The 24,968-nt window shown below is 33.9% G+C and overlaps 2 protein-coding genes and 2 long non-coding RNA genes across 5 annotated transcripts in view; 2 read left to right on the forward strand and 2 right to left on the reverse strand.

Moving 5' to 3' along the window:
* Positions 1 to 2,925: 2,925 nt before the first annotated feature.
* On the forward strand, positions 2,926 to 5,247 carry LOC123694940. Its single transcript, XM_045640582.1, has 2 exons — positions 2,926 to 3,500; positions 4,694 to 5,247. The coding sequence occupies exons 1-2, from the start codon at positions 3,045 to 3,047 to the stop codon at positions 5,162 to 5,164; spliced, it is 927 nt and encodes a 308-aa protein (XP_045496538.1). The 5' UTR covers positions 2,926 to 3,044; the 3' UTR covers positions 5,165 to 5,247.
* Positions 5,248 to 6,038: 791 nt separating this feature from the next.
* LOC123694956 lies at positions 6,039 to 6,770 on the reverse strand. Its single transcript, XR_006751882.1, has 2 exons — positions 6,461 to 6,770; positions 6,039 to 6,075 (listed from the first exon to the last, which is right to left on the reverse strand). It is a non-coding gene; the product is annotated as an uncharacterized LOC123694956 (long non-coding RNA).
* Positions 6,771 to 7,159: 389 nt separating this feature from the next.
* Positions 7,160 to 7,941, reverse strand: LOC123694955. The gene is made up of 2 exons (XR_006751881.1): positions 7,636 to 7,941; positions 7,160 to 7,256 (listed from the first exon to the last, which is right to left on the reverse strand). It is a non-coding gene; the product is annotated as an uncharacterized LOC123694955 (long non-coding RNA).
* Positions 7,942 to 8,059: 118 nt separating this feature from the next.
* Positions 8,060 to 24,968, forward strand: part of LOC123694908 — a 37,520-nt gene continuing 20,611 nt past the window's right edge. For both annotated transcript variants that reach the window (XM_045640528.1, XM_045640529.1), the window contains exons 1-17: positions 8,060 to 8,237; positions 8,899 to 9,659; positions 13,154 to 13,436; positions 14,009 to 14,214; positions 14,832 to 14,971; positions 15,246 to 15,391; positions 16,933 to 17,120; positions 18,106 to 18,269; positions 18,661 to 18,806; positions 19,470 to 19,605; positions 20,222 to 20,372; positions 20,971 to 21,190; positions 21,513 to 21,640; positions 21,995 to 22,123; positions 22,725 to 22,875; positions 23,417 to 23,605; positions 24,743 to 24,885. In XM_045640528.1, coding sequence (XP_045496484.1) covers positions 8,205 to 8,237; positions 8,899 to 9,659; positions 13,154 to 13,436; positions 14,009 to 14,214; positions 14,832 to 14,971; positions 15,246 to 15,391; positions 16,933 to 17,120; positions 18,106 to 18,269; positions 18,661 to 18,806; positions 19,470 to 19,605; positions 20,222 to 20,372; positions 20,971 to 21,190; positions 21,513 to 21,640; positions 21,995 to 22,123; positions 22,725 to 22,875; positions 23,417 to 23,605; positions 24,743 to 24,885 — 3,314 coding nt within the window. In that variant the 5' untranslated portion in view covers positions 8,060 to 8,204. The remainder of the gene's footprint in view (positions 8,238 to 8,898; positions 9,660 to 13,153; positions 13,437 to 14,008; positions 14,215 to 14,831; positions 14,972 to 15,245; positions 15,392 to 16,932; positions 17,121 to 18,105; positions 18,270 to 18,660; positions 18,807 to 19,469; positions 19,606 to 20,221; positions 20,373 to 20,970; positions 21,191 to 21,512; positions 21,641 to 21,994; positions 22,124 to 22,724; positions 22,876 to 23,416; positions 23,606 to 24,742; positions 24,886 to 24,968) is intronic.

A 24,968-nucleotide genomic window follows, 5' to 3' on the forward strand; every position in this document is an offset into this window, starting at 1 on the left:
TGAACTGTGAACGCTGAATCATCATTGGTTGGTTAGATTATGAGTTCTAGAGGTCATCAACCAGCTGGAGCGATACATTTTCGTATATTCTAGATTTCTGTTTCTAGGCTATAGGTATTTTAATTTATTGGACATTCGAATGACTTAAATTAATAATTTAAAAGTACCGATATTTTAATTCATTTACATAATATATAAATAGGTTTAAACTGTAAATTATTTTAAGGTACAAATTAATACAGAGCTTGAGTAGTACCCGATGATAGTAAAGAAATTACAAATTATCAAATACAGTCATTATAATTCGTACAGTATTTTAATTTTGAAACACTAAACTATTTGAACTCATTTATATTTTTAGCATAGCTCTCAGTGCTAGTCAGGATTAATGTTGCAAATTCTTATCCAATGATCTGTCATACATGCAATGAATTGCCATTATTAGACTTTTCCCTTTTGTTTTATAAATCTGTGCATAACATATTGTAATTATGCGGGATGAAAATTACTTCATTTATTTATTTAGTACAACAAATTGAACGTCGTATTACGACTTTTCGTATTAAAATAAAATCATAGTTCTGTGTGCCAATGGTACCGCTTACCAATAATTGTGATATATAAGTATTTGTAATAAACATTTTTACCCATCGCATTTTTAAATAGGTAGAATACTAGTACATAGAATTAATAATAGTAGGTAGTTAGTACAATAAAAAGCTTGTCTTTTTTAATTCCTACTTTGGCAACATTTACAGAATTATGAACGAGATTTTAGTCACGTAGTTCCTACATAATATCGTTCACCAACTCATCATTCGCTAAGGCCGTATTATCGTATAGCTACATGTGAGCTACATCTACATTCTACACAACGTACACTACCTACTAATTGTTCATGTGGTTCATGCACAGGTTCATGTGTGTATGTACTTATTTTCTGACCTACATTACATCATGTACAATGTAGGTACATCATCTTTTGTTACAAATAAAAAAAATAACTGACTGTAAAAGCATAAACAGACGCTCCGATTCGATTATTTAGTATAATAATTGAAATAACCCTCTTTTGCCAAATGCATATTATGGATATGGAATTGTACACAATAGTTATCTACACCAAAATAAAATTCTTTATAAATTTATGCTCAGATGAAGTCGAGGGCACAGCTTGTAAATAATAAAAAAGAGCGTGTGCCGAGCACACGTATCAGAAGTGAAACTTCTTTGGCAAGATTAAAAAATACCAATATCGTTGCCTTAGTCCATGACGTGACGGTATTGCCATGACGCCACCTTGACATTCTCTCAACCTTGCTCTCAACGCGTAGCCTAGACGTTTCACTTCAAAATATAGAGCCGTAAACTGAAGAAACTATGTTGTACCTAATTAAATAATTAGTAAAATGTGCTATTATGTCTACCTACTCTAAGTTCTAACTATGGACCATCATAACTAATATATTTTTCTGTCCTTTTCAGGAAACTTTCATATTACATAATATTAATATGTGTGTAAACTGTCAACTGATAGTATCGGATAATGGATATACAGACGGAGTATTTCAAAACATACCTACATAATGACTAATGAGGAAATAATAGAATCACTCTTTTTGTGGTTACAATGATGCAATAGAATGTAAAGGGCAAAGTACAGTAATAATAATTATTAAAACGGAAATACTTACTATATTCTGTCCCACTAAATCAAACGATTAACTGTCATAAAACCACACAACATTTTTAACTTTTTCAGTTAAGTATTCGCTCTTTGCTCAGTGGCCAGTACTTTATAGATAGTATATTTTTCTGTTTTCCAAAAATCTAAGTATTTTTTTTTTCATCAAAAAGACCTTACAAAATAAAATTAGGTAGACTGTACCTTTTTTTAATTTCAAATCAAAAAGCTTGTAAAAACTAATTATAACAACAATTTTTAACAATAAGTAGGTACCTATTAATAATATAATAGGTAATTATTGTACCTACTTAATCATTGAGAATATCTAAATTGCGGTAAAAGTTCAAATTCAGTTCATGGACCACGGTATTTTGCTTTCTATAGAGAAATACATACCTAGTTACTTAGATGATTAAATCTATTTCAAACGATTTACCAAAATGGTTTTAGGTATGTGAATATAGGTATATAGGTACCTACTATATACAGTACTCCAAAATTATGATGAAATAATGCGCATGCAGATCTTCGCCAGAAAATCATTGTAATCAGAATTATTGAATCGTAAGTGCCCTAATAACTAGCAAACTTTTGATGTTATTTTGTTGTTTAAGTATTTTTTACGTGATCAGTGTATGCAAAACTACAAGTCCCTTCGTGCTTAGTATACCAAAAGTGGGACACCCTGTATAGGTACTTCATAAGTATTGTTAAACGTGAGTAACCAGCTTTGAAAATCCAAATAACATATTTTTAAACACATAGCTATAGTCATCGCGCTATTTATCGATAATAATACAAGGTACCTAATCTAATGACACCACGGTAAAAGTGAAACTTTTTTTCACACTATAGACATTTAGCTAAAAATTATCGTATTTGTACGATAATTATCGTACGTACTACGTATCGTGCGTCACGCGACATGCGCTACACAGACCAAAAAGTTTGAGACGATATTGTAATAAAAGTTTCACTTTAATAATTAAAACAAAGTTAGTGTTTCAGAATTCATATATTAAATTAATTACACGTGATACGGCCGATAAGCGGCCGATTATTAAGTACGAATATTGAATACCATTTAGTAAATACTAATAATATGAGATTATCTAATTTTGTCTATTTTGTTTTGAAAGTGCATGCATAATTATTAATGTTTGTCAAAACGACTTGGCGAATCAATCGCATATTAGGTTAATAATTATTGCTCTTAGCATATTTTGTGTTGTGAACGAGGCCAACGCAATCGTAAACAAAGGTTGGCTAATGGCTTGGGATTGCGAGCAAGCCATTGGTCGACGCCACAATCGACGCTCAAAGCACGCAGTGACGTCACGTGGCGGTGACAAGGCCGATGGCCGCCGAATGCCGATCATTGCCGATGGGCGATGGCAGTCTCGCTGTCGCTACAAAGGGAGAGCTTTGGTCGCACTCCGCTCGTTGTTGTGTATTGGCGTTGAGAGTTAATTGTCCAACATATTTTGTAATGTTTTGGTCAAATGACCACATTTTGGAATTTGTGGAACTTTACAAGAATGAAGAAGTCTTATGGGATCCAAAACATACTTCACATAAAAACAGAAATGAAGTTTCCTATGCATGGGAACGTATACGAGAAAACATGAGTATAGAATGTACTGTTGTTGACTTAAAAAAGAAAAAAGAGTCTTTGATGACGGGGTTTCGGATCCATATTAAGAGAAAGAGAAAGAATCCCGACTACCGGACTTCGTGGTTTCCGTTTTCGGCAATGGAGAGTTTTCTTGGCGAGAGATATGAGTGTGATAGCACACATCAAAGTGAAACAGAGGCAAGTATTTAAATAATTGTTATACCTATAGAAAAGTTTAAATCACTACTATTTTATTATTTAGATGTTGAGCCTAATTAATTAAGGTATTTACAAGGTAATACATATCATTTTATTTAATGGGTAGGTACGGTAAAACGTGGAAAATATAATAGACAATTTAAACCATATTTGATATTATATTATACTTTAGATTTAGAACTTTATCATAATATACACCTGTTATGTGTTATTTATTTATTAATAGTTCAATAATTGGTCTTTGTAAGAAATAGCGCGATTGTTAATGCAATAAAATCCTATAATTCCTATGATTCATTATAATATTGTCTACTGTGTTTAAATTATGCTCTGGAGCACAGATCTACTCTACTTGGAGTCTGGACATAATAATATGATGTATGATAATATAAGCTTCTTGGTATAGATTAATACCACAGATTAATACAATATTCGTATTTCATTAGTATTTCATTGTACGGAGTTCGCAGGAAAATGAGTGACCTGTGTAATGCCTGGTTTACACGGGATTAGTAAGTAGTAACTAAGAGCTTAGTGCTTGTCACTAATACTAATGTGTAAACTGAGTGAATAGAAGTCGATCATATTTGCGACGAGTCGATACATTATGCTTATCGGTTGCGTGCACACATTCTCGGTACAAGTCTTGTACAAGTCTGTCTAGAATCTAGATCATGTAATTCTGTATAGTGGGACCTAAGAGTGGGACTATAACGATTTTGATACCTATTAAGTATTAGCATATTATTTTATACTAGAAGCAAACCTAGCTTTATTAGAAATCTATACATATAATAAATCTGTAGAAGGGTCAATTCTGTACATTGAAAATATTGAAAAAATAAATAGCAGGGGGTGTTACTGGATCGATACCAAACCCAAATATGTGATTAAAAAATTTTTTGTCTGTCTGTCTGTATGTGAAGGCATCACGTGAAAACTAAAGGTTCGATTTCGATGAAACTTGGTATAATTATACCTTATTATCCTGTGCATAAAATAGGATACTTTTTATCCCGGAAAAATACGTAGAAAAAAATTTAATCTTAATTTTTCCGCGCGGTCGGAGTCGCGGACGGAAGCTAGTTATACATATTTGTGTTTGTATATGCTTAAGATGAACTAACGGAATTATAAAATATATTTATTTTTCAAATGTATCTTTGTTTCAGTTCTATGACACATACAATACGAGTCAGACGGGCGACCCGTTACAAACAATATCAAACCCATCGACTTCCGAACGACAGGGTACTGTGAAGCAGCATAAACCACCACTAAGAAAACCAATACTGAAGCATCAACATCAAATAAATCGAAACGCAAAGAAAGCAATAAACGATAGTTCACATGAACAAAGTTATAACTTTGATAGACAAGAGCTAGATGAATGTGATTTATATTGTCAATTACTTGCGAAAAAATTAAGAAGGCTGGACGAGCATCAACGAGATGTTGTTATGCACGAAATAGATAACTTAATATTTAACGCGAAAATGGAATCATCGCATGTGAATTACTCAGATTCTATATCACCAGGCCCCCCAAGGAAGATAAAATCTCCCGTTTTCATTATTACCCCAACGGGTAATAACCAGTTTGATGAAGAGAATTCAATGTATCAGGAACAAAATGCTACTTGAAAGTACATACTTTAATTCACTACAGTGTTAAAAATTGTATATAATAAACACAATATTATACAAGTTTTAGTGTTTTTGGATTATTTTTTTGTTTTAATAACCCATTTTAATCAGCACATATCCATGTTCCATGGAGAGAACTCATTCAAAAATTAATAATTATTAAAATTTGATACAAGAACTTTTTTTCTCTGATAATTAATATAAAACTGTACTAATATTATAAAGAGGAAAGGTTTGTAAATATGTATGTATGTATAGTTTTCACGCATAAACTACTGGACCGATTTCAAAAATTCTTTCACCATTAGCTGCATCTTCACTGAGCAACATAGGCTAGGTTTTATCCCGGAAATCTCACGGGAACGGGAACTATGCGGGTTTTTCTTTGAAAACGCGGGCGAGGCCGCAGGTGGAAAGCTAGTACAGTGCGACACAAAAGAGATGACAAAAAATGAGGGCGCCACCGTCGCTCATATAGCAACACTGATACTGCGACGCAAGCAATCTTGATACTATAGAATAAAAATCAAAAAAATAAAAAGTAATAAATACCGCGATTTAAAGTTGTTTCATTCATCATCGTGTAAATTTAAGACAAAAATACATTAGTATTTTAAATGACCTACCTAGGTCAAATTTTACTTAAATGTATTTGGAATTAGTTTATAGAAATCGGTCAAGCCATTTAGACTGCAGAGGCGCACATAGAATCAAACATACGAACAAACAAACATACATACATACAGCTCAAACCTAAGGCTCAAACACATTACGCTCCTTTTGGGTCCGTCAGGTAAAAAAAACAAGGTGATTTGAAAACTACTTAATTTTATTTATTTTTTGTAGATATTCTCCTTCATTTTTACTCCCATGCTCCACTATCCTGCGTACTGTGCTTTCAGAAACCCCTATAACAAACGAATTAAGATGAATAAAATCAAATAGTACATTTAACATATTTATTTAGTAGCTTAAAACTATTTTTTTTTATGTCGGAGGCCAAGACTCACTTTGGATCCCTGCGTCCACTCTAGTAAGTAGCAAGTAAGGATTCATAGATAGCTGTATGAAAATAGTTATCACTATACTATTTAAGGCTGGTTGGATTGGATATAACTTCTTGACTCAAACTGTGCTGGTCGCACTATAAAAACTAGTTTTTGTTTACATACAAATAACCTCAAATTAAATTTCAAAAACGTAATAATCGCCATAGATACGTACATTAAACACTCGTCACTAATGGAATATTCTATTTTACGTAGTACTGAGCAAAAATAAATAGAATCTCACCGGTATAATCTGCTGTACGTCTGTAAACGTTTTCCAAATATTTTTCTCGTTTTTCAGCTTGAAATTATGAGAAACACCGAATGAAAACTTTATATATGGCATCACGGACACCGCTACGTTTAACCTTTTTCATGATTTCTCCTTTTTTTTAGTAAATTTCTTGTTTAAAATAACAATTTTATCTCAACTTCACCAAATAAACAACAAATTTTTATTCAACTTGACAGCTGCATTGATAATTCAGGGTTGCCAGATAATGAAAAAAAATTAGTTCCAAATTAATTAATTTCATCTCTTTTATGTCGCACTGTACATACAGTGCGACACAAAAGAGATGACAAAAAATGAGGGCGCCACCGTCGCTCATATAGCAACACTGATACTGCGACGCAAGCAATCTTGATACTATAGAATAAAAATCAAAAAAATAAAAAGTAATAAATACCGCGATTTAAAGTTGTTTCATTCATCATCGTGTAAATTTAAGACAAAAATACATTAGTATTTTAAATGACCTACCTAGGTCAAATTTTACTTAAATGTATTTGGAATTAGTTTATAGAAATCGGTCAAGCCATTTAGACTGCAGAGGCGCACATAGAATCAAACATACGAACAAACCAACATACATACATACAGCTCAAACCTTTAGGCACATTACGCTCCTTCTGGGTCCGTCAGGTAAAAAAAACAAGGTGATTTGAAAACTACATATTTTTATTTATTTTTTGTAGATATTCTCCTTCATTTTTACTCCCTTGCTCCACTATCCTGCGTACTGTGCTTTCAGAAACCCCTATAACAAACGAATTAAGATGAATAAAATCAAATAGTACATTTAACATATTTATTTAGTAGCTTAAAACTATTTTTTTTTATGTCGGAGGCCAAGACTCACTTTGGATCCCTGCGTCCACTCTAGTAAGTAGCAAGTAAGGATTCAGCTGTATGAAAATAGTTATCACTATACTATTTAAGGCTGGTTGGATTGGATATAACTTCTTGACTCAAATTGTGCTGGTCGCACTATAAAAACTAGTTTTTGTTTACATACAAATAACCTCAAATTAAATTTCAAAAACGTAATAATCGCCATAGATACGTATATTAAACACTCGTCACTAATGGAATATTCTATTTTACGTAGTACTGAGCAAAAATAAATAGAATCTCACCGGTATAATCTGCTGTACGTCTGTAAACGTTTTCCAAATATTTTTCTCGTTTTTCAGCTTGAAATTATGAGAAACACCGAATGAAAACTTTATATATGGCATCACGGACACCGCTACGTTTAACCTTTTTAATGATTTCTCCTTTTTTAGTAAATTTCTTGTTTAAAATAACAATTTTATCTCAACTTCACCAAATAAACAACAAATTTTTATTCAACTTGACAGCTGCATTGATAATTCAGGGTTGCCAGATAATGAAAAAAAATTAGTTCCAAATTAATTAATTTCATCTCTTTTATGTCGCACTGTACATACGACTTACTTTTATATTTTTAATTGCAACCCAAAGTATACTTTGACTGTTGACATAACTTTGACATAATATTGACATTTAATTTTTGAAGTTTGAAAATCAGATGTTTCATCAAAATAAAACAAAGTTACTTGTGGTTACTTGAGAAAATGGTTTTGTTTTACGTAGAAAATTTTAACAAACATTTCCTGGCGTTAGCAATAAGTTATTATTATTGTAATTGTTTCAATTTATTGTTTTAATAGAGTGGAATACAATGGCGACCTTAGTAAAAGAGCAACGAAAAGAGGTATTTATAATTCGTTCTTTGTTTTTATATTAACACTTATTATTATAATGCGTAGAATCCGCTACTTGAAATATAATAAGATACAAATTTAGACTAAATTTAGGAAGAAAATATTTTAAGAGATACTTAGATTCTTTATTTAGAGATCTATCAGTGCTATTGAATATTGCTTGTGAGTACTTGTTATTATGAAACTAATTGATTATTTTCATGCGAAGTAATGTAGAAATAAGCTAAATAATCAGAATTAGTACAACATTAACTTTTAACTGCTTTTAAAATGTTTAAAATTATGAGTTAAAAAAATAGATTAGATATCATGTAAATATTACATATTAGGTTTCCGCCCGCGGCTTCGCCCGCGCAGTCAAAGAAAAACCCGCATAGTTCCCGTTCCCGTGGGATTTCCGGGATTGCGTTATTTTCCCGGGATAAAAACTTAAAAAGTAGCCTATGTCCTTTCTCGGGTATCAAAATATCTCCTCACCAAAATTTCATGAAATTGGTTCAGTAGTTTAGGCGTGATTGAGTAACAGACTTCGCATTTATAATATTAGTATGGATTTAAATAATAAATTAAATTGGGATCATGTAGAGAAAAGTCCATGTGTTGTGAGAAATCACTCATTTTTCAAGCAACCACATCTTATTATTATTTCAGAAAAAGAAATCAAAATTGAAAAATGCAAAAGCATCTCAAGAGCAAAACATTGACACATGTTTCAGAGAAGCTACAGATGAAATTAATATAGATATAGAGACTAGTTTACTAGAAATTTCAAGCACAATACAGGATGATTTAATTGAATCAAAACCAGATGACAATGTTACGCCTGAAACAAGTGATAAAGAAAAAACATTAAGTGTAGAAATAAATTTGTTAGAAAATATAGATTCAAATTTAGCTAAAGAAGAAATTTGTGAAAATACAATTGAAGTTGAAAAAGAGATAAGCATTGAAGACAGTAGCAATACAACTAAAGCTTTACCTAATTTTAATGTCAAAACTACCACAGAATTAGGTTTTGATGAAATAGGAAATACATATCATGAATTAAATAATAGATTGCAAAGAATACAAATACCAAATCAAGAAATACTTAATGTGAAAGAGCAACCCATAGAAATTAACAAAAATTATATTCAAAATGAAAATGTTGAAGAAAACACAGTTCCTTCTGCCCCCTTACTTGACATAGCAGAAATAAAACACACAGCACAAATAACAGAATCATATGTTGATCAAGTTAAAGTGAAAAAGGCTAAAATAGCATGTATGCCTCTAGAAGAGGCAATAAGGATATTTGGAGGGAGAGAAATGGCTGAGGTAAAAGCAATGAGTGATAAAGCTGAAATGGATGTTGAAACTGGACCATTGAGTGGACCAGAACATCCTTTAGTTGATCTACTGTCTACATTTAGGTGAGTATAACATATAAGCAATTACTAATCACTATTCATTTGTTTTTTTAATGTATTTCTTTATGGACGATATTTATAAATTTATACTTGTAAAAAAAAAAAAATTTCGGGACAATTTTCACACACATACTTATCCCATACTAAGCTATCGCTTGTGTTATGGAAACAAGATGGCTGATAAACATACATATATAATTTTACATAAATACTTAATATAGATAAACACCCAGACACAGAGCAAACATCTATAATCATCACATAAATATTTGCCCTGGGTAAATAAATAAAGTGTGATGCATTAAAATATTAAATATGTAAGAGGTCCTGTGTTAAATCCCCAGATACTTACAGAGATTGAAATATAGTCCACCAGAACTACATAATATATAAAATGCATCAACATAATATTTTATTATACAATATATATATTACAATAAAATATAAACATATTATTTCATATTCATACCTAAAATATTGAATTTAATTACTAAACAATTGAAACTGTAGGTTGCTAATTGATGGTAATTGTTGCAAAATAACAAAGTGACTCACTTATTTCACTTATCATATTGTATAATTGTATAATATATAATAAAATCGTAGGAAAGTCAAAACTGTACATTGAATATTTTTTTAAAAGAATACCTGGGCCGTGATCTATAATCGATATAGAAGCCAAAAACATAGTTTTTAGAATTTTTGTCTGTTTGTCTGTTTGTCTGTATGTTTGTCCGAGCTAATCTCGAAAAGTACTGCATAGATTGACTTCAAATTTTGCATGAATATTACTAACAGGTCGGGTGAGGCTATAGGCTACATATTATCAAGCTATCATCTACGGGGGAGGAGCTGTGAACCTTTATTTTTCTTACGTATTCCGTGTATTACGACAGCGTACAATCTAAAGACTCATGTTTAAATGTTGGTTTCGAGTAAGCCATGCTATTATCTAGCTTTACAAAATAAAAACTATGTCATTTACGTAATTTGGGCAGAGAAACAGTTTAATGAATTTAGTAGTATAAAGACAAATTAGAAACAGCGCCATCTATTAAATGTTATAAAAATCAAATCAATTTACACGTTATCTATTGGAAATTAATAATCAAATGACGCATATATAAATGTTGTTTGGCAATATCTAGATTGACACTATAAAAATTATGCCATTTAAGTAACTTGGGAAGAGAAATATAGTTTAAAGAATGTAAGTTGTATAATGTTAATTTTGTAACACCGCCATCTATGAGATTTCGTAAAAATCAAATCAATTTACATGTTAACACTACTGAACACAATGTTAAAAATTAATAATTTAAATGTAATAATTATGTTATTTATTTATTTAACTCTTTAACCCATATCTTCCGTTCCCTATAAGATATATTTCGTGTGAATGATAAACTACATTTTTTTTTAAGTGAGGGTAGATGTTTATTATTTTAAGTAAAAATAGACACCATTATCTACAGTTAATCTAATGATTGTGTTCCAAAGAGTATAATAATATATTGTTGTGTTCATTAGTTACAATTTTAAAAATATTCGTGTTTTATAAATTTACTAGCTTACCGCCCGCGGCTTCGTCCGCTTTGTCTAAAACCTAATAATTTATATACTAAAACCTTCCTCTTGAATCAGTCTTATCTATTAAAAAAACCGCATCAAAATCTGTTGCGAAGTTTTAAAGCTTCGTCCACTTTGTCTAAAACCTAATAAATTATATACTAAAACCTTCCTCTTGAATCAGTCTATCTATTAAAAAAACCGCATCAAAATCTGTTGCGAAGTTTTAAAGATTTAAGCATACAAAGGGACATAGGGACAGAGAAAGCGACTTTGTTTTATACTATGTAGTGATATTTATAAAGCAATTGAATGGCATAAAACCAAAAATATCAAATGCAATCTTCGTGTTTTGTGAATTTTCACCATCATGCGTTCCCACAAAAGGTAAGTTGTTACTTACAGGTATTTATTGAAATGAAATGAAATGAATGATTCTTTTATTATTTTTAGGTGCATTGGGAACAGAAGTTTTTGATAAAATTTTATTTGTAAGTAGCTTTTTTTATAGATTTACAGTTAACTTTTGATTTTTTTATTCAATGCTAATAAAATTATATCGCCTTTGGAAGACGATTTCTGCTGATATTTTTACTACACCACTTGAAAATTGATGATTTGATGATAAAGACAGTAGCAGCGAGGATTAAGTGGAAATTAGTAATCATCCGCTTCGTCAATTTTTGACTGAAGTTAATGTCCAACGTCCAATGGTTCAATCATTGGAAGTATCTCGGGAAATTTTGGAGGATATTTTTCAGGAAGGAGAGGAGGGGCAGCCAACCACATATCAAACTACTACGTTTTAGTACCGAAAAAAATGTTATTGCCAAATGAAACGTAAATTTTGCACTCACAACTTTACAAGTAATGTTTTTATTTTGACTTTGCGGTTATCTGATTATAATATTTATCGTTATGGCTATCGACGTACCGACCGTACTGGGATCAGAGTAGGTACATGATATACAGTTCATCATCCAGGATTGCTTAGAGCATTTTCACACTGAAAAAGATGTTTTCTTTGAATCGTAGTTGCTTCATTTATTTATTTTTAATCATTTTAAATAATATGTTTTATATTTTATAAATATATCATTTTCATTATTTAAGTAGATAAAATAAATTATGTAACGGTTTTATAAGAAAACACATTATATTTGTTAGGCGACGGTGATTTCTTCCAGGCAAAAGAAATCATCTTCAGGATGGAATCATCCTGGATCATCTTCAGAATCATCTTCAGGATGGAATCATCATCATGGATCCAGATGGGGGTCAAGTGACGCGGGCCACGTACCACAAACATGCTTAGTTTGTGGTATCGAGCGCGAAAGATAGTCATCGTGTTTTTAGTAAAGTTACTATGTAAACTAACGTAATTTAATACTTAGGTACATATTCTATAATGGTGTGCTCAAACTGTTAATCTACATTTAATTTATTTGATACTAAGTAATGTAGAATTTAAACCACATTCATGTTTTCTTCAGATTTTAAGATTTTCTTATCAGAGTGTTCAATTTTAATGTAGTTAAATTTTATAAGAGACAATAATTAAGAAAATTTTAAAATAAAGTGTCACGTATTTTTTTTAAACAACGAATGACGAAAAACGACCTAATCGCGGACGAAGTCGCGGGCAACAGCTAGTATTGTATAATTTAGTTTGTTTTTAAATTTATAAATATAAACAAGATATCTTTGAATAATAACAATAGCAGTTTTGACCATTATCAAATATGATATTTTTGAAGTGAAACTTCTCTAGGCACGTTGATCGTAAAATTTCAAGGTCGCGTTATGGCAATAGCATCACGTCATGAAGTAATGCGACGATTTTGGGTTAAGAATTGTAAATACTATGAAACAATTTCAATTTTCCTAATAAACAATACAAACAATCAATACATTTCTTTATACAACAGATCATCGCTATCAGCTTTAGAGCGAGAGAGGATAACAATAAACTGTGGATTCACCGAAGAAGAGAAGAGAAGAGAACTATTGTGGAGAATAGAAAAGAAGAGTATAACAATATCAGAGAAGTGTCCGTGTGGCGCCAATGTAGATCTTCGTGCTGTGTATGATCATGCTGAGCTGCAGAAGGACAGACTCCCTGTTGCTAAGTTACGCCTTGAAGGGCTCTTACGTAATGTACAAGAATGTTATTGTCATCACCAACATGCTGCTTTGTTGGCACATTTTCGGGTATATACAGATTTTAATTATCTAGGGTAAAACAAATAATTTTTCCGCGTAAGTGCGTTAACATAATGTATGGAAGAACAAATGAACGGCCTCTTCACTATGTACAGTCACAAAAAGTAATACATCTTTTACTCACTAGATGGCGTAGATCTTGGAGGCGGAGATGGTTTCATTTGGTGTACATGAGAACAACATTTTCTTTTGATGAATGCTCTGTGAAGTCCTAATTAAAATTTATAATATTACTAGCTTACCACCCGCGGCTTCGCCCGCTTTGTCTGAAAACCTAATAAATTATATATACTAAAACCTTCCTCTTGACTCACTCTATCGATTAAAAAAAACCGCATCATCATCCGTTGCGTAGTTTTAAAGATTTAAGCATACAAAGGGATATTGGGACAGAAAAAGCGATTTGTTTTATACTATGTAGTGATTTCTCTTTACAGTAGGTAATATATTTTTTCCTATTTCATTCTGTTATTTTCTCAAAATCTTGTAATATTTACATAATGTTTATACATTAGCAAAACTCGTTTAAAACTAGCTTCCTTGACTTTAAAATTTTCCAGATAGAAGAGCTAATATCGGAAACGATAAAAAGCAACAAAAGCGAGATCCGCGAAGCGCTGACGCTGATCCTTCAAGCGCTGCGCCTCAGCGACGGCGTCAGCGTGTACCCTGAAGCGCTGCAGCGCTGGGCCGCTGTGCTCGCTGATGCGTTGGTGGACGAGCGCGATCTGCGGCAGCTGCTTTTTGTTGTGCATCATCTGTTTAGGTGATTATGGGTTATTTGTTCGATAGATGTTGCTTTTGAAAGTTGACTTGTAGATTTTTTTTGTTTTGTAGATTAAAAAATCTTATGGATTATAACATTAAAAATAAGACACGAATTTCCCATTTTTTATTTTATTTATTTATTTATCTATAACACTTTACTATGCTAGTTATACAAATTACATAAAACTAAAACTTATAGCTAAACTAGCACAGAGGGCGGCCTTATCACTAAAGAGTGATCTCTTCCAGGCAATTTTTATTGGTTTTTTGTCCCTTTGTGATGTATAAATTTTTTTCTGACAATAAGTGGCTTATGGCTATGGCCCTAGGAAATATTATGGATTTATTTTCACTTTAAAAGTATCATTTAAAGATTTATTTATAAGATAAAATTATCTCCGAGTAATCTTTATAATATAAAAATGAATCCCAAAATGTGTTGGTAAGCGCGTAACTCGAGAACGGCTGAACCGATTTCGATAATTCTTTTTTTATTATATTCCTTGAAGTACGAGGATGGTTCTTATGTAGAGAAAACGTTAATATGTACCACGGGCGAAGCCGGGGCGGACCGCTAGTATGAAATAAAAAATAAATGGAAGTATATTTTTTCAGACAGAGCCGCTCGGTCCAATGGGCGGGGCGAGTAATACGCATGCGCGTGAGTGACACAAGCTCTGCGGCCACGCTTGTAGCCCTACTAGACGTTCTGCTCTCTAGACCTTCGCTAGATAATGCCACGGAGTGTACTGAGGGTAAGGCATTATTATGAGAAATCATTTAATTGATTATTATGAACAGTTTCAAAAGAATCAATCTTTCTCTCAACGAAACCACCATTTTCGTAACAATTACCATTACTTTAACAACTAAAAAATTTATTAGAATTACCAATTATTGGTAACGTTCCTTCGGTGTGCTCGCATTTTGAAATCTAAATCATAATATTAATTTGTTAAACAGACATAAATATTAATGTTGCCTTATACTATAACAACTTGTAGATATGTATATTATTCTTTTGTCAAGATTTAGACGCATGGGAGGAAGTGGACATTAAGGGGGATGGTGGAGCGGTGGGGGAGGGGAGGCTCAGGGAGAGGGACCTGCTCATGTTGATCAACGCTTTGCCGCTCAGGGATCTGGTGGCGAGGATCGTGCTGTTTATGAGAGCGGTAAGTTATGGTGATTTTTAAAGTTTTTTTATTAGGTTGAAAATGCGTTTTTTTCTCGGTGGCTTAGGGCTCCCACACATAACCGCGAATTCGCATTGCATCGCAAATATCTGCAAATTCGAACGAACGCACCGAAAGAATTTCCGATCTTACGATATTACGACGGTGACGCCATTTTAGTTCGCTCTGAGGCAGCATAGTATCAATAAAAATAAAATAACAGGACTTTTCTTTGACTTAACAAAAGCATTTGATTTTGTATCTCACCAATGTTTACTGAAAAAGTTAGAAAATTCTGGTATAAGAGGTCCAGCATTTAATTGGTCAGCTTCTTATCTATATAATAGACAGCAATGTGTTGTGATTTATATTTTCTAACATTAGTGAAATGAATAAAGTTGTAACTTATAACTCTAATTACAAATATTCAAAATGTGGCGTTCCACAGGGCAGCATTCTAGGCCCTATCCTTTTCGTTCTATATATTAATGATAGTCTAAATGGAACAAATCATAAGGCTATTTTATATACTGACTACTGATATACATATATCAATAATTGTGAGATCTGAAAAGAAAAATAATATGCTAAAGGACCATGATAATGAGATTAACTTTATACTAATATTATAAATGCGAAAGTAACTCTGTCTGTCTGTCTGTTACTCAATCACGCCTTAACTACTGAACCAATTTGCATGAAATTTGGTATATAGATATTTTGATACCCGAGAAAGGACATAGGCTACATATTACCCCGGGACATAGGATAGGTTTTATCCCGGAAATCCCACGGGAACGGGAACTATGCGGGTTTTTCTTTGATTGCGTGGGTGAAGCCGCGGGTGGAAAGCTAGTTGTTAATATATAATTATTAAATATTCGTGTGGACAAAAAATAATTAAAAAATGAAGGTAGATCGTAAACACGCTGCATATTAAGGCGATTATCATGCTAACACGCATCACGCAGCATTTTGCTTGTCAACTGACGCGAATAGTTGCGTTTGTGTTTTCATGACATGACTAATTTTATTCAAAGCTCTTAGGCACTGCGGTGCTCTGTGTATCGTAGCTGCGTCTCGTCCGCACCTTCGTGCCTGTGCACATGTTTTTCCACTTGTAGGCGTGTGATTTGAATTAACGTGCGTGGATTATGATTGGTGTTTGACTGTGCGTGTTTTCTATACAAACGGAGACACTTTCAAGCAATGTTCTATTACGCATTGACGCGCTACACTGCGTCGTGCGTGGCAGTGTGATAATCATTTTGGACGAACGGCAGTGGTCGCTTAATAGCGATTTCTTTTTTGAAGTGAAACTTTTTTATCGGGATTTGAAAAAAAATTAGTGTAACATTTTTTCGTTACGCGTGACATTTTTCCGTAACGCCATCTTTTTCTTATCCCTACCACGCGTGATTTGACGTATTTCTGTAAAGTGGCATATACATAGTAAATTATTTTTTGAAGAATAAGGTCATAAAGAAGTTTCACTTCTTACGTGTGTACACTAGTACACGCACCCATTTTATTTGACACAGGATTTAAGCGATAGTAGCTCATGGGGCGATGCTACTGGTGGGCATGGTGTGCGCAAAGCGTGCTGCGGTGTGCGCGCGCTGCTGCACGTGTGCTGCGCGCCGGAGCGGTACGCGCGGCTGCGAGTGCGCATGCGCGGGCTGGCGGGGAGCGCGCTGCGGGCGCTCGCCGCGCTGCATCTGCGCTCCAGGTGAGTGTGCGGCTGCTATACATGTCAACTCTACCTTTAAGGCCTGAATCGGGTAGAATTCCCTTATAACCCATTGAGCCCCAAGCGGCCCGATCGGTCCACGACACAATAGATTTTCTATTGTGTCTGTGATTCCGGGGCCTGAGTTACCGAAAATTAACTCTAGATATAACCGTTTTTCTTCTTAGATTCTTAATGTACATATCTAAAAAAAATGTATATTAAAGTTTCGAATATGAAGATTTAAAGGGCATAGTTGTTTTAATTTGTTTATTTTACAATCAGGTTTTTTGGAAAAAAATCATGAACTGAGGTCGATTATTGGACTTTAAACCAAAACGCTAAGTCAATATAACGTCAATTATTGTAGTGTTTTTACGGTGTGTTTATGAAATTGAAACACAGGGCATGGTTGTTTTAAATTTTGATTCCATATCCAAATATCTTTTTAATAATTTTTATACCTACTTTTACTACGGTAGATTCGCGCCGCGGCCGGTCCCCCGATCCCGCCTTTTTTAAATCACCTAGCAAGGTCGCTAGCCCCTATTAAGGCCTTAATACGCTCTACATTCATTCTCTAGGTGTCTTGCGTAAGCTCTACATAAACGCTCTATAGTATTGTACTCTACGTGCAGTTCATAGCACGCTCTACATAACCACACACGTTATAGATAAGTTGAAATAAGCAGTCTAAGTATTAGCTCTACATAAACACTCAGGGTTGATCTTGCGTATCCGTGTGTTCTTAAAAAAAAAAATACAAACATTTTAAAATCTTTTTGGAACGAAGTTCCTTATCACGCGCTGCGAAACGGGGCTAGACGAAAAAAATTTATACAAAAAGTTGTAAATACACTTTTCGCTATTGTTGTAAGCTAGCGGCGGGTTTCTCTGTCTGTCTCTATCTCTCTCATAGAGGAACTTCATTCCATCCTGGTGCCCCTTGACACCTCTCAAGTCTTTTATTTTTTCTATTTTGCAGTCCCACATACAGCAAGGACTTGGAAGCCAGCATACTGTCAGAGCTAGAAGCGTGTTTCGCGGCCGGTGTGTCCATAATGGGGGAGGAGTTACACAGACTGCCCGCCTCTTTGCTCACAGAGGATACGGCTAGAGAATATTGTTTGGCCTTCCAGAACTTGCATGGTGAGTTTTGTATTCTGCATCAGAATATCTTCTTTTCTTGGAAGTACTTTCAGAAAAAAATAAAAAAAATATATCTATTGTCGATTTACAAAATAAAGTTGTTTAAAAAAAAACATGCATTAGAACAGCCTATAAAATACATGTACCCGATATCACAGAAAAAGTTTTTGTTTCGCCTGCCCTAAACTTATGCCGAAGCATTCCTTTTTGATATTATTAATTAAACAAATTATTTTTTTAAATCCGTATAAAACTTACATAGTTATTTTTAATTGCAAACCTTGAATATTTATTGATATAAATTTTTAAGGAATAAAAAAAATTCGATCACGAGGCGGGATTCGAACCCGCTTCTTCTGCCATATTTTATTGAAATTAACAACCTTTTCAGACAAAACGCCCCAACACATAGAAGCGCTAGGTATCGAAATGCCAGTACTACCGTGTGATGTGCGCGTGCGCATCGTCACACAAGCCGCGATAGATAGACAGTGCGATCATGAGCTCGCCAGACACGTGCTTGACTTTTTGTTTCAGGTAGGGTGCATTTTGCTTGGATAAAAGAAAAATATTAATGACATTGATTAAACTTTAAATATTTGAAGTGTAACTTCTTTATCAGGCTTGGAAAAAATTAGTGTAACATTTTTTCGTTACGCGTGACATTTTTCCGTTACGCGCCATCTTTTTCTTATCCCTACCACGTGTGATTTGACGTATTTCTGTAAAGTTGCATATAGTAAATTATTTTGACGTGACAACGTCTTATAATTCGATAAAGCCGGCTGCACGCACGAAAAAACATGACTCATGCGGCGTTACCTCGCTCTGACTCATCTGAGGCGTTCCGTGTAAGGCTTGAAGTGCGAGCGAGAGCGCGGAACGAGCGACAAAGAAGCACAATTGGACGTTGTCACGTTCAACTATCGTCAGTAAACTGACTTTACAGACAAACAATTTTTTTGAAAAATAAGGTCATAAAGAAATTTCACTTCTTACGTGTGTACACTAGTACACGCACACATTTTTTTTTGTGTGACTATTTAATAAATTGATAATGTTATTATGTGCTTGTCTCGAGTGTGGAATTAATTGTCTTTAATCTTGAATAATTGAAAGTACATATTATTTTATCGTCATCTTAATTTTTTTCCTTAACCATTACAATTAGTAATAAAATTTGTTTTTTTGCGTTTCCAGAGTGGTATAAAACACAAGTCTTCTACAATGAAGTGTGGATGTATAGAGTCAGCGCGCACTGAATTAGCGAGGCTATTGGAAGTACATCCATATTTACATACAATTGCTTTTCACATATTTGCTGATATTACACATGGTATGTATAAATAAATGAAATTTATAGAAATGATATTTTTTTTAGGGGAAACTTCTTTATCGGGGTCGGAAAAAAATTTAGTGCAACATTTTTTCGTTACGCGATATCTTTTTCTTATCCTTACCACGCGTGATTCGACGTATTTCTGTAAAGTTGCATATAGGAAATTATTTTTTGAAAAATAAGCTCATAAAGAAGTTTCACTTCTTACGTGTGTACACTAGTACACGCACACATTTTTTTTAAAGATTTAGCTCGCAATACTTAGGATTTAGCCTAACGCTAACTTACCAGATTCTGTACAATTGGCAAGAGATATAAGAGCGTGTGTGCCGAGCTCACGTGTCAGAAGTGAAACTTCTTTGGCAAGATTCAAAAACACCGAAATCGTTGCTTTACTCAGTGACATGACGGTATTTCCATGACGCGACCTTGAAATTTTACTCTTAACGCGCCTGAAGAAGTTTCACTTCAAAATATTAAGCACGTGCTGTTAAGATAATATTTATTCTTGTATTTTATTTATGTTAAAGTTAGTTATTTTTTATTTACTTAATTTCCAAAGATTTATGCACTTTTATCGTTACAAAAATAATAATAAATCCCCATTTTCAAGGAGAATCAGACGCGTCACTAGTGCAACACTTATGCGTAACAAAATGGCGCCCAAGTACGGGCGAAATTCGATCCGTTTTGGACGATTGGATGGAACGATGTCCGCAGTTGATACAATACCTGTTATTGGACTTGGATTATACGCCGCACAGGTTAGATATTACCATGTATTATTTTTAGTGATTAATAATTATTGAGTAACGTTAGGAGGCTACAAACAGCACTAAAAAAGTATTAAACTGTTTTTTTTTTCGAAGTAACACGGCGCTAATTTCCATATGCTTCAATAATTTCCGAATAACAATAGTTCCTTTTTACAATGAAAACTTAAATAAACTCCAAAACTACTGAATGAATTTAATTACTATATTACGTTCATTACGTTATTGACAAGGTATTACCTGTCTCTGTTGATCCAGCGTAAAATATTGCGTGTTTTTGGCATGGAAACAATAAAATTCGTAAACATTTTTTGTAATTGCAATTGGTCAAAGATAGATTTCTTTAAGTTATCGTCCACGATATTTTGCCATTTTATTTATTTTTAAAGTGAAACTTTTATTACATCGTCTCAAACTTGTTGGTCTGTGTAGCGCATGTCGCGTGACGCACGATACGTACGATAATTATCGTACAAATACGATAATTTTTAGTTAAATGTGTTTGTGAAAAAAAGTTTCACTTTTACCGTGGTTTCATAAAACCACACAACATTTTTTTTTATTTTAATCTGAAATTACTTTGATACAGTGCCGTATCACTAGAAAGCCAGCTCTTCATCGGCTGGTGGCTGTACAACTTCGTCCCCGAAGCCCCCGAGTGGGCATGGGGCATAATGAAGTCCCTGCACCTGCACCGGTCACATTGGCACTTGCCCCTGGATGCCCCAGCGTTGGATAAGCCCCCGGAGAGCTTGTTAGGGGCAATGTATGCTATATTGGCCACTGATTGGGGGCACTGTGTTCCGTTGGTGAGTTATTTAAGGATTTTATTAAAATATCTGGATAATTCTATATGTTTTTTGTGTAATTATCAAGTGATTATGAAGGTAAATATTGCCTATTCGTGTGATTCTAACATAAATTCTTATTTATTTTTAAGAAGTGTCCCTGTATGTCATGACACTTCTTACAAATCAGATGATGAGTCATTTTTTAAGTTTATAAGTTAAGTATTTCCTTATTTTCGGACGGGTTGCCTTTGAATGAAAATTTTTATTTATTTCAAACTATATAGAGTTCAAATTTCCATTAATATCACCTTTTGTGTGGTCACATATGTCACTATTTTAGGCGTGTGGACCAGCAGCAGATGCGCTATATCGCTTGTCAGCATCGCGGCCGGTGGAAGCTGTGCACTGCCTGTGCCGGCTGGTCACTGTGCTGGCCAGCTCGCCCGAGTCCATTTCGCTCACACCCCGGTGAGTTTCTTTTTTATTTAGATATAAAACGCTTCAAAATATTTGGTAAAAAAAAGTTTTTCGATCCTTTAAAAAATGTCATACCGAGGGTTATTTTGTCTGTTCGTTTTCCAAAGTTTTAGAAACTCTTTTCTTTTTCTGTATCCTTAATGGGATTTATAGCCTATAGATACAAATAGATCTGATGTTAATACTTTATCATATCCAATAACATATCGTCAGTAATTCTAGCGTAAAAATGTCTTACAATAGTTCCACATCAAATATTTTTCCATAACCTTTGCAAAATAATCTCCAAATAAAATTTCTGACAATAATATGTACCAAAACTAACTCATTTTTTATGCACCTTAGGTTTGCAGAAGCAATAACAGCCATACTTAACTGGGGACCGAATCTAGTACAGCGAGCGTTAGGTCGCGGCGGGTTGAGCGGTTTTGAGTTATTGCAGAGGGTCGTCTTGCAACAGTTGGATGATATGAAGTGAGTTTTAAATTATGAATATTTTGAATTTTTAAGCTGAAAAGATGTTTTGTTAACATATATTTGATGTGTAGTCTCTTCTTTGATATGAAAGTTGTTGGTCATTGGAAAAAAACATAAATTCATACCAATAAATGACTATTTGCAAACTATTTCTTCATTATTTTATCTTCAAACTAGCGATCCGCCCCGGCTTCGCCCGTGGTACATATTTCGCAATAAAAAGTAGCCTATGTCCTTTCTCGGGTATCAAAATATCTCCATACCAAATTTCATGAAAATTGGTTCAGTAGTTTAGGCGTGATTGAGTAACAGACAGACAGACAGACAGAGTTACTTTCGCATTTATAATATTAGTATGGATTAGGTATTAATGTTTAAAGAACACAAAGAGTCATATACATTAAAGTTTTTGGTCCTTCGAGTCTATATCTAAAATACAGAATTAATTACAAGTAAACTAAGGTTCAGCGCTATTAACAGCGTGCTTTCACGCACTCTGATCTGTCTCGGGTCTGTACGCGAATTATACATCAAATTTTCCAATTAAATTATGTTGGTCCTTCGAGTCCATTACTTATTGTCCCTAAAATACATACAGATCACATGTAGAATACCGTTCAGCGCTACTAACAGCGTGGATGCACGCACTGTGGCCGGTCTCGGGTTCGAGTCGCGCCATTTTGGATGTAGCCGTACGAGCTACGCGCGATTGGGACACGCTTGACCGATATGTTGCTGTGCTTTTACAGGTAGGGTAAATTATGTATATTTTTCGTTTTGATTTCATGATTTATAACTTCATAGAAATTTTGAAAAGAATTTTCAAATGGATTGAATTATTAAAAAATTTTAACAAAAAGAAAGAAATGTTACAAATATTTAGGTACACGATGCCCTAGTGTTACCATTTTGACTTTACTATACATATATTTACATGTTATAATCACTTTTTCTACACAAAAATAGTTCCTAGACTTTTAATATAAAACTTACTTTAAAAATATGACTTTTAATTATATATAATACTAGCTTTCCGCCTGCGGCTTCGTCCGCGCAGTCAAAGAAAAACCCGCATAGTTCCCGTTCCCGTGGGATTTTCGGGATTGCGTCATTTTCCCGAGTAGCCTCCTGGGGTAAAAAGTAGCTTATGTCCTTTCTCGGGTATCAAAATATCTCTATACCAAATTTCATGCAAATTGGTTCAGTAGTTTAGGCGTGATTGAGTAACAGACAGACAGACAGAGTTACTTTCGCATTTATAATATTAGTATGGATTATTGTTGTATTCAGGACAAAAACAGCAAACGTCACATAGACGAATGCGTGCGCAACTCGAACACAGCGCCGCAAGTGTGCGAGAGTGTATTACGTCGGGCTCTGAGCGGCGAGCTGGCGAGTGGGCTCAGTGCGAGGTTGCTGCACTTGCTGCACGCACAGAGGGGGGAGGGGGGGAGGGTGCACGTGGACCACGCCCTCAAGGTAGTTAGTAGTAGTTAGTAGTTTTTTTTTTTAAGTAGAACTTCTTTATCGGGGTTGGAAAAAAATTTAGTGAAACATTTTTTCGTTACGCGCCGTCTTTTTCTTATCCCTTCAAACTCAAACTCAAACTCAAACATTCATTTATTCAATTAGACTACTATTTAGTAGCACTTTCGAATCGTCATTACATAAGTATTTTTAACATTTACCACCGATTCGGAAAGCAGTATCTATGGAGAAGAATCGGCAAGAAACTCCATAGTTGCTCTTTTAAAATCATGTCAATATTACATAATATGTAACTTATATCTAACTTATACATAATATATCATATATCTTCCACGCGTGATTCGACGTATTTCTGTAAAGTTGCATATAATTATGTAGTAAATTATTTTTTGAAAAATAAGGTTATAAAGAAGTTTCACTTCTTACGTGTGTATACTAGTACACGTACACATTTTTTTTTAATGCTGCGATAGGGGAGCGCTTGGCCACGATCTCGCCTAATGGTAAACTGAGATGTGGCCTAAGATGGAGCGTGCTTCCCTAGAACCTGTTCACTCTCCTCTTGAAGACCCCCATATTGAACTCATTGGGGAACGAGTAACTTCAAAGTAGTTGGTAGTAATCATTCCAAAATAAAAAACCGCAAAAAAGTTCTAACAAAATGCCTCTTAAAAATTTGATTTTGACTTTTTTTCCGTAGTCGTTGATTTAACACTCTGTTATAAAGCAAATTTTTTCTAGTTGATTTTTGTGTTATTTTCTAAAGTATTAATTTTAAAAATAGTAATTGTACTTTCAGAATAAATGCCACTAATATTTCAGAACAGATGTATTTATTATCAGTATCAAAATTGAAATACGTTAGACTTACGTTGAAAGTCAAATCTATACTATTATTTTATAATATTATAAAGCTGAGTATATTAATTTGTTTGAACGCGCTAATCTCAGGAACTACTGGTCCGATTTTCTTACGGTGTTTGATAGCCCATTTATCGAGGAAGGCTATATATCAACACGCTAAGATCAACAGGAGCAGAACAGAGTGAAACCGCGGCGCGCAGCTAGTGCTATATTATATTACTGGTCGGGAAATATTCAATTTTACACCAACCTTTTCCATTTCAGCAAGCAGGTAGTTCAATAACATCAGACGATCTAGTGATTCACAAAACAGCCGCCGCAGTACTGTATGCGCCATACACAAACCCAGCACATCTCACCTTGTGGAGATTGTTCTTTCATCTCTATTTGCAACGACCGCCTAATAAGTAAGCCCTTAAGTATTATGAAAAAGTATATAAATTTTTAGAAATCTATTTTTTAAACAAATAATTAATATGAGTGTATAACA

The sequence above is a fragment of the Colias croceus genome, chromosome 10, assembly GCF_905220415.1.
Source record: "Colias croceus chromosome 10, ilColCroc2.1".
Lineage (NCBI taxonomy): Eukaryota > Metazoa > Arthropoda > Insecta > Lepidoptera > Pieridae > Colias > Colias croceus.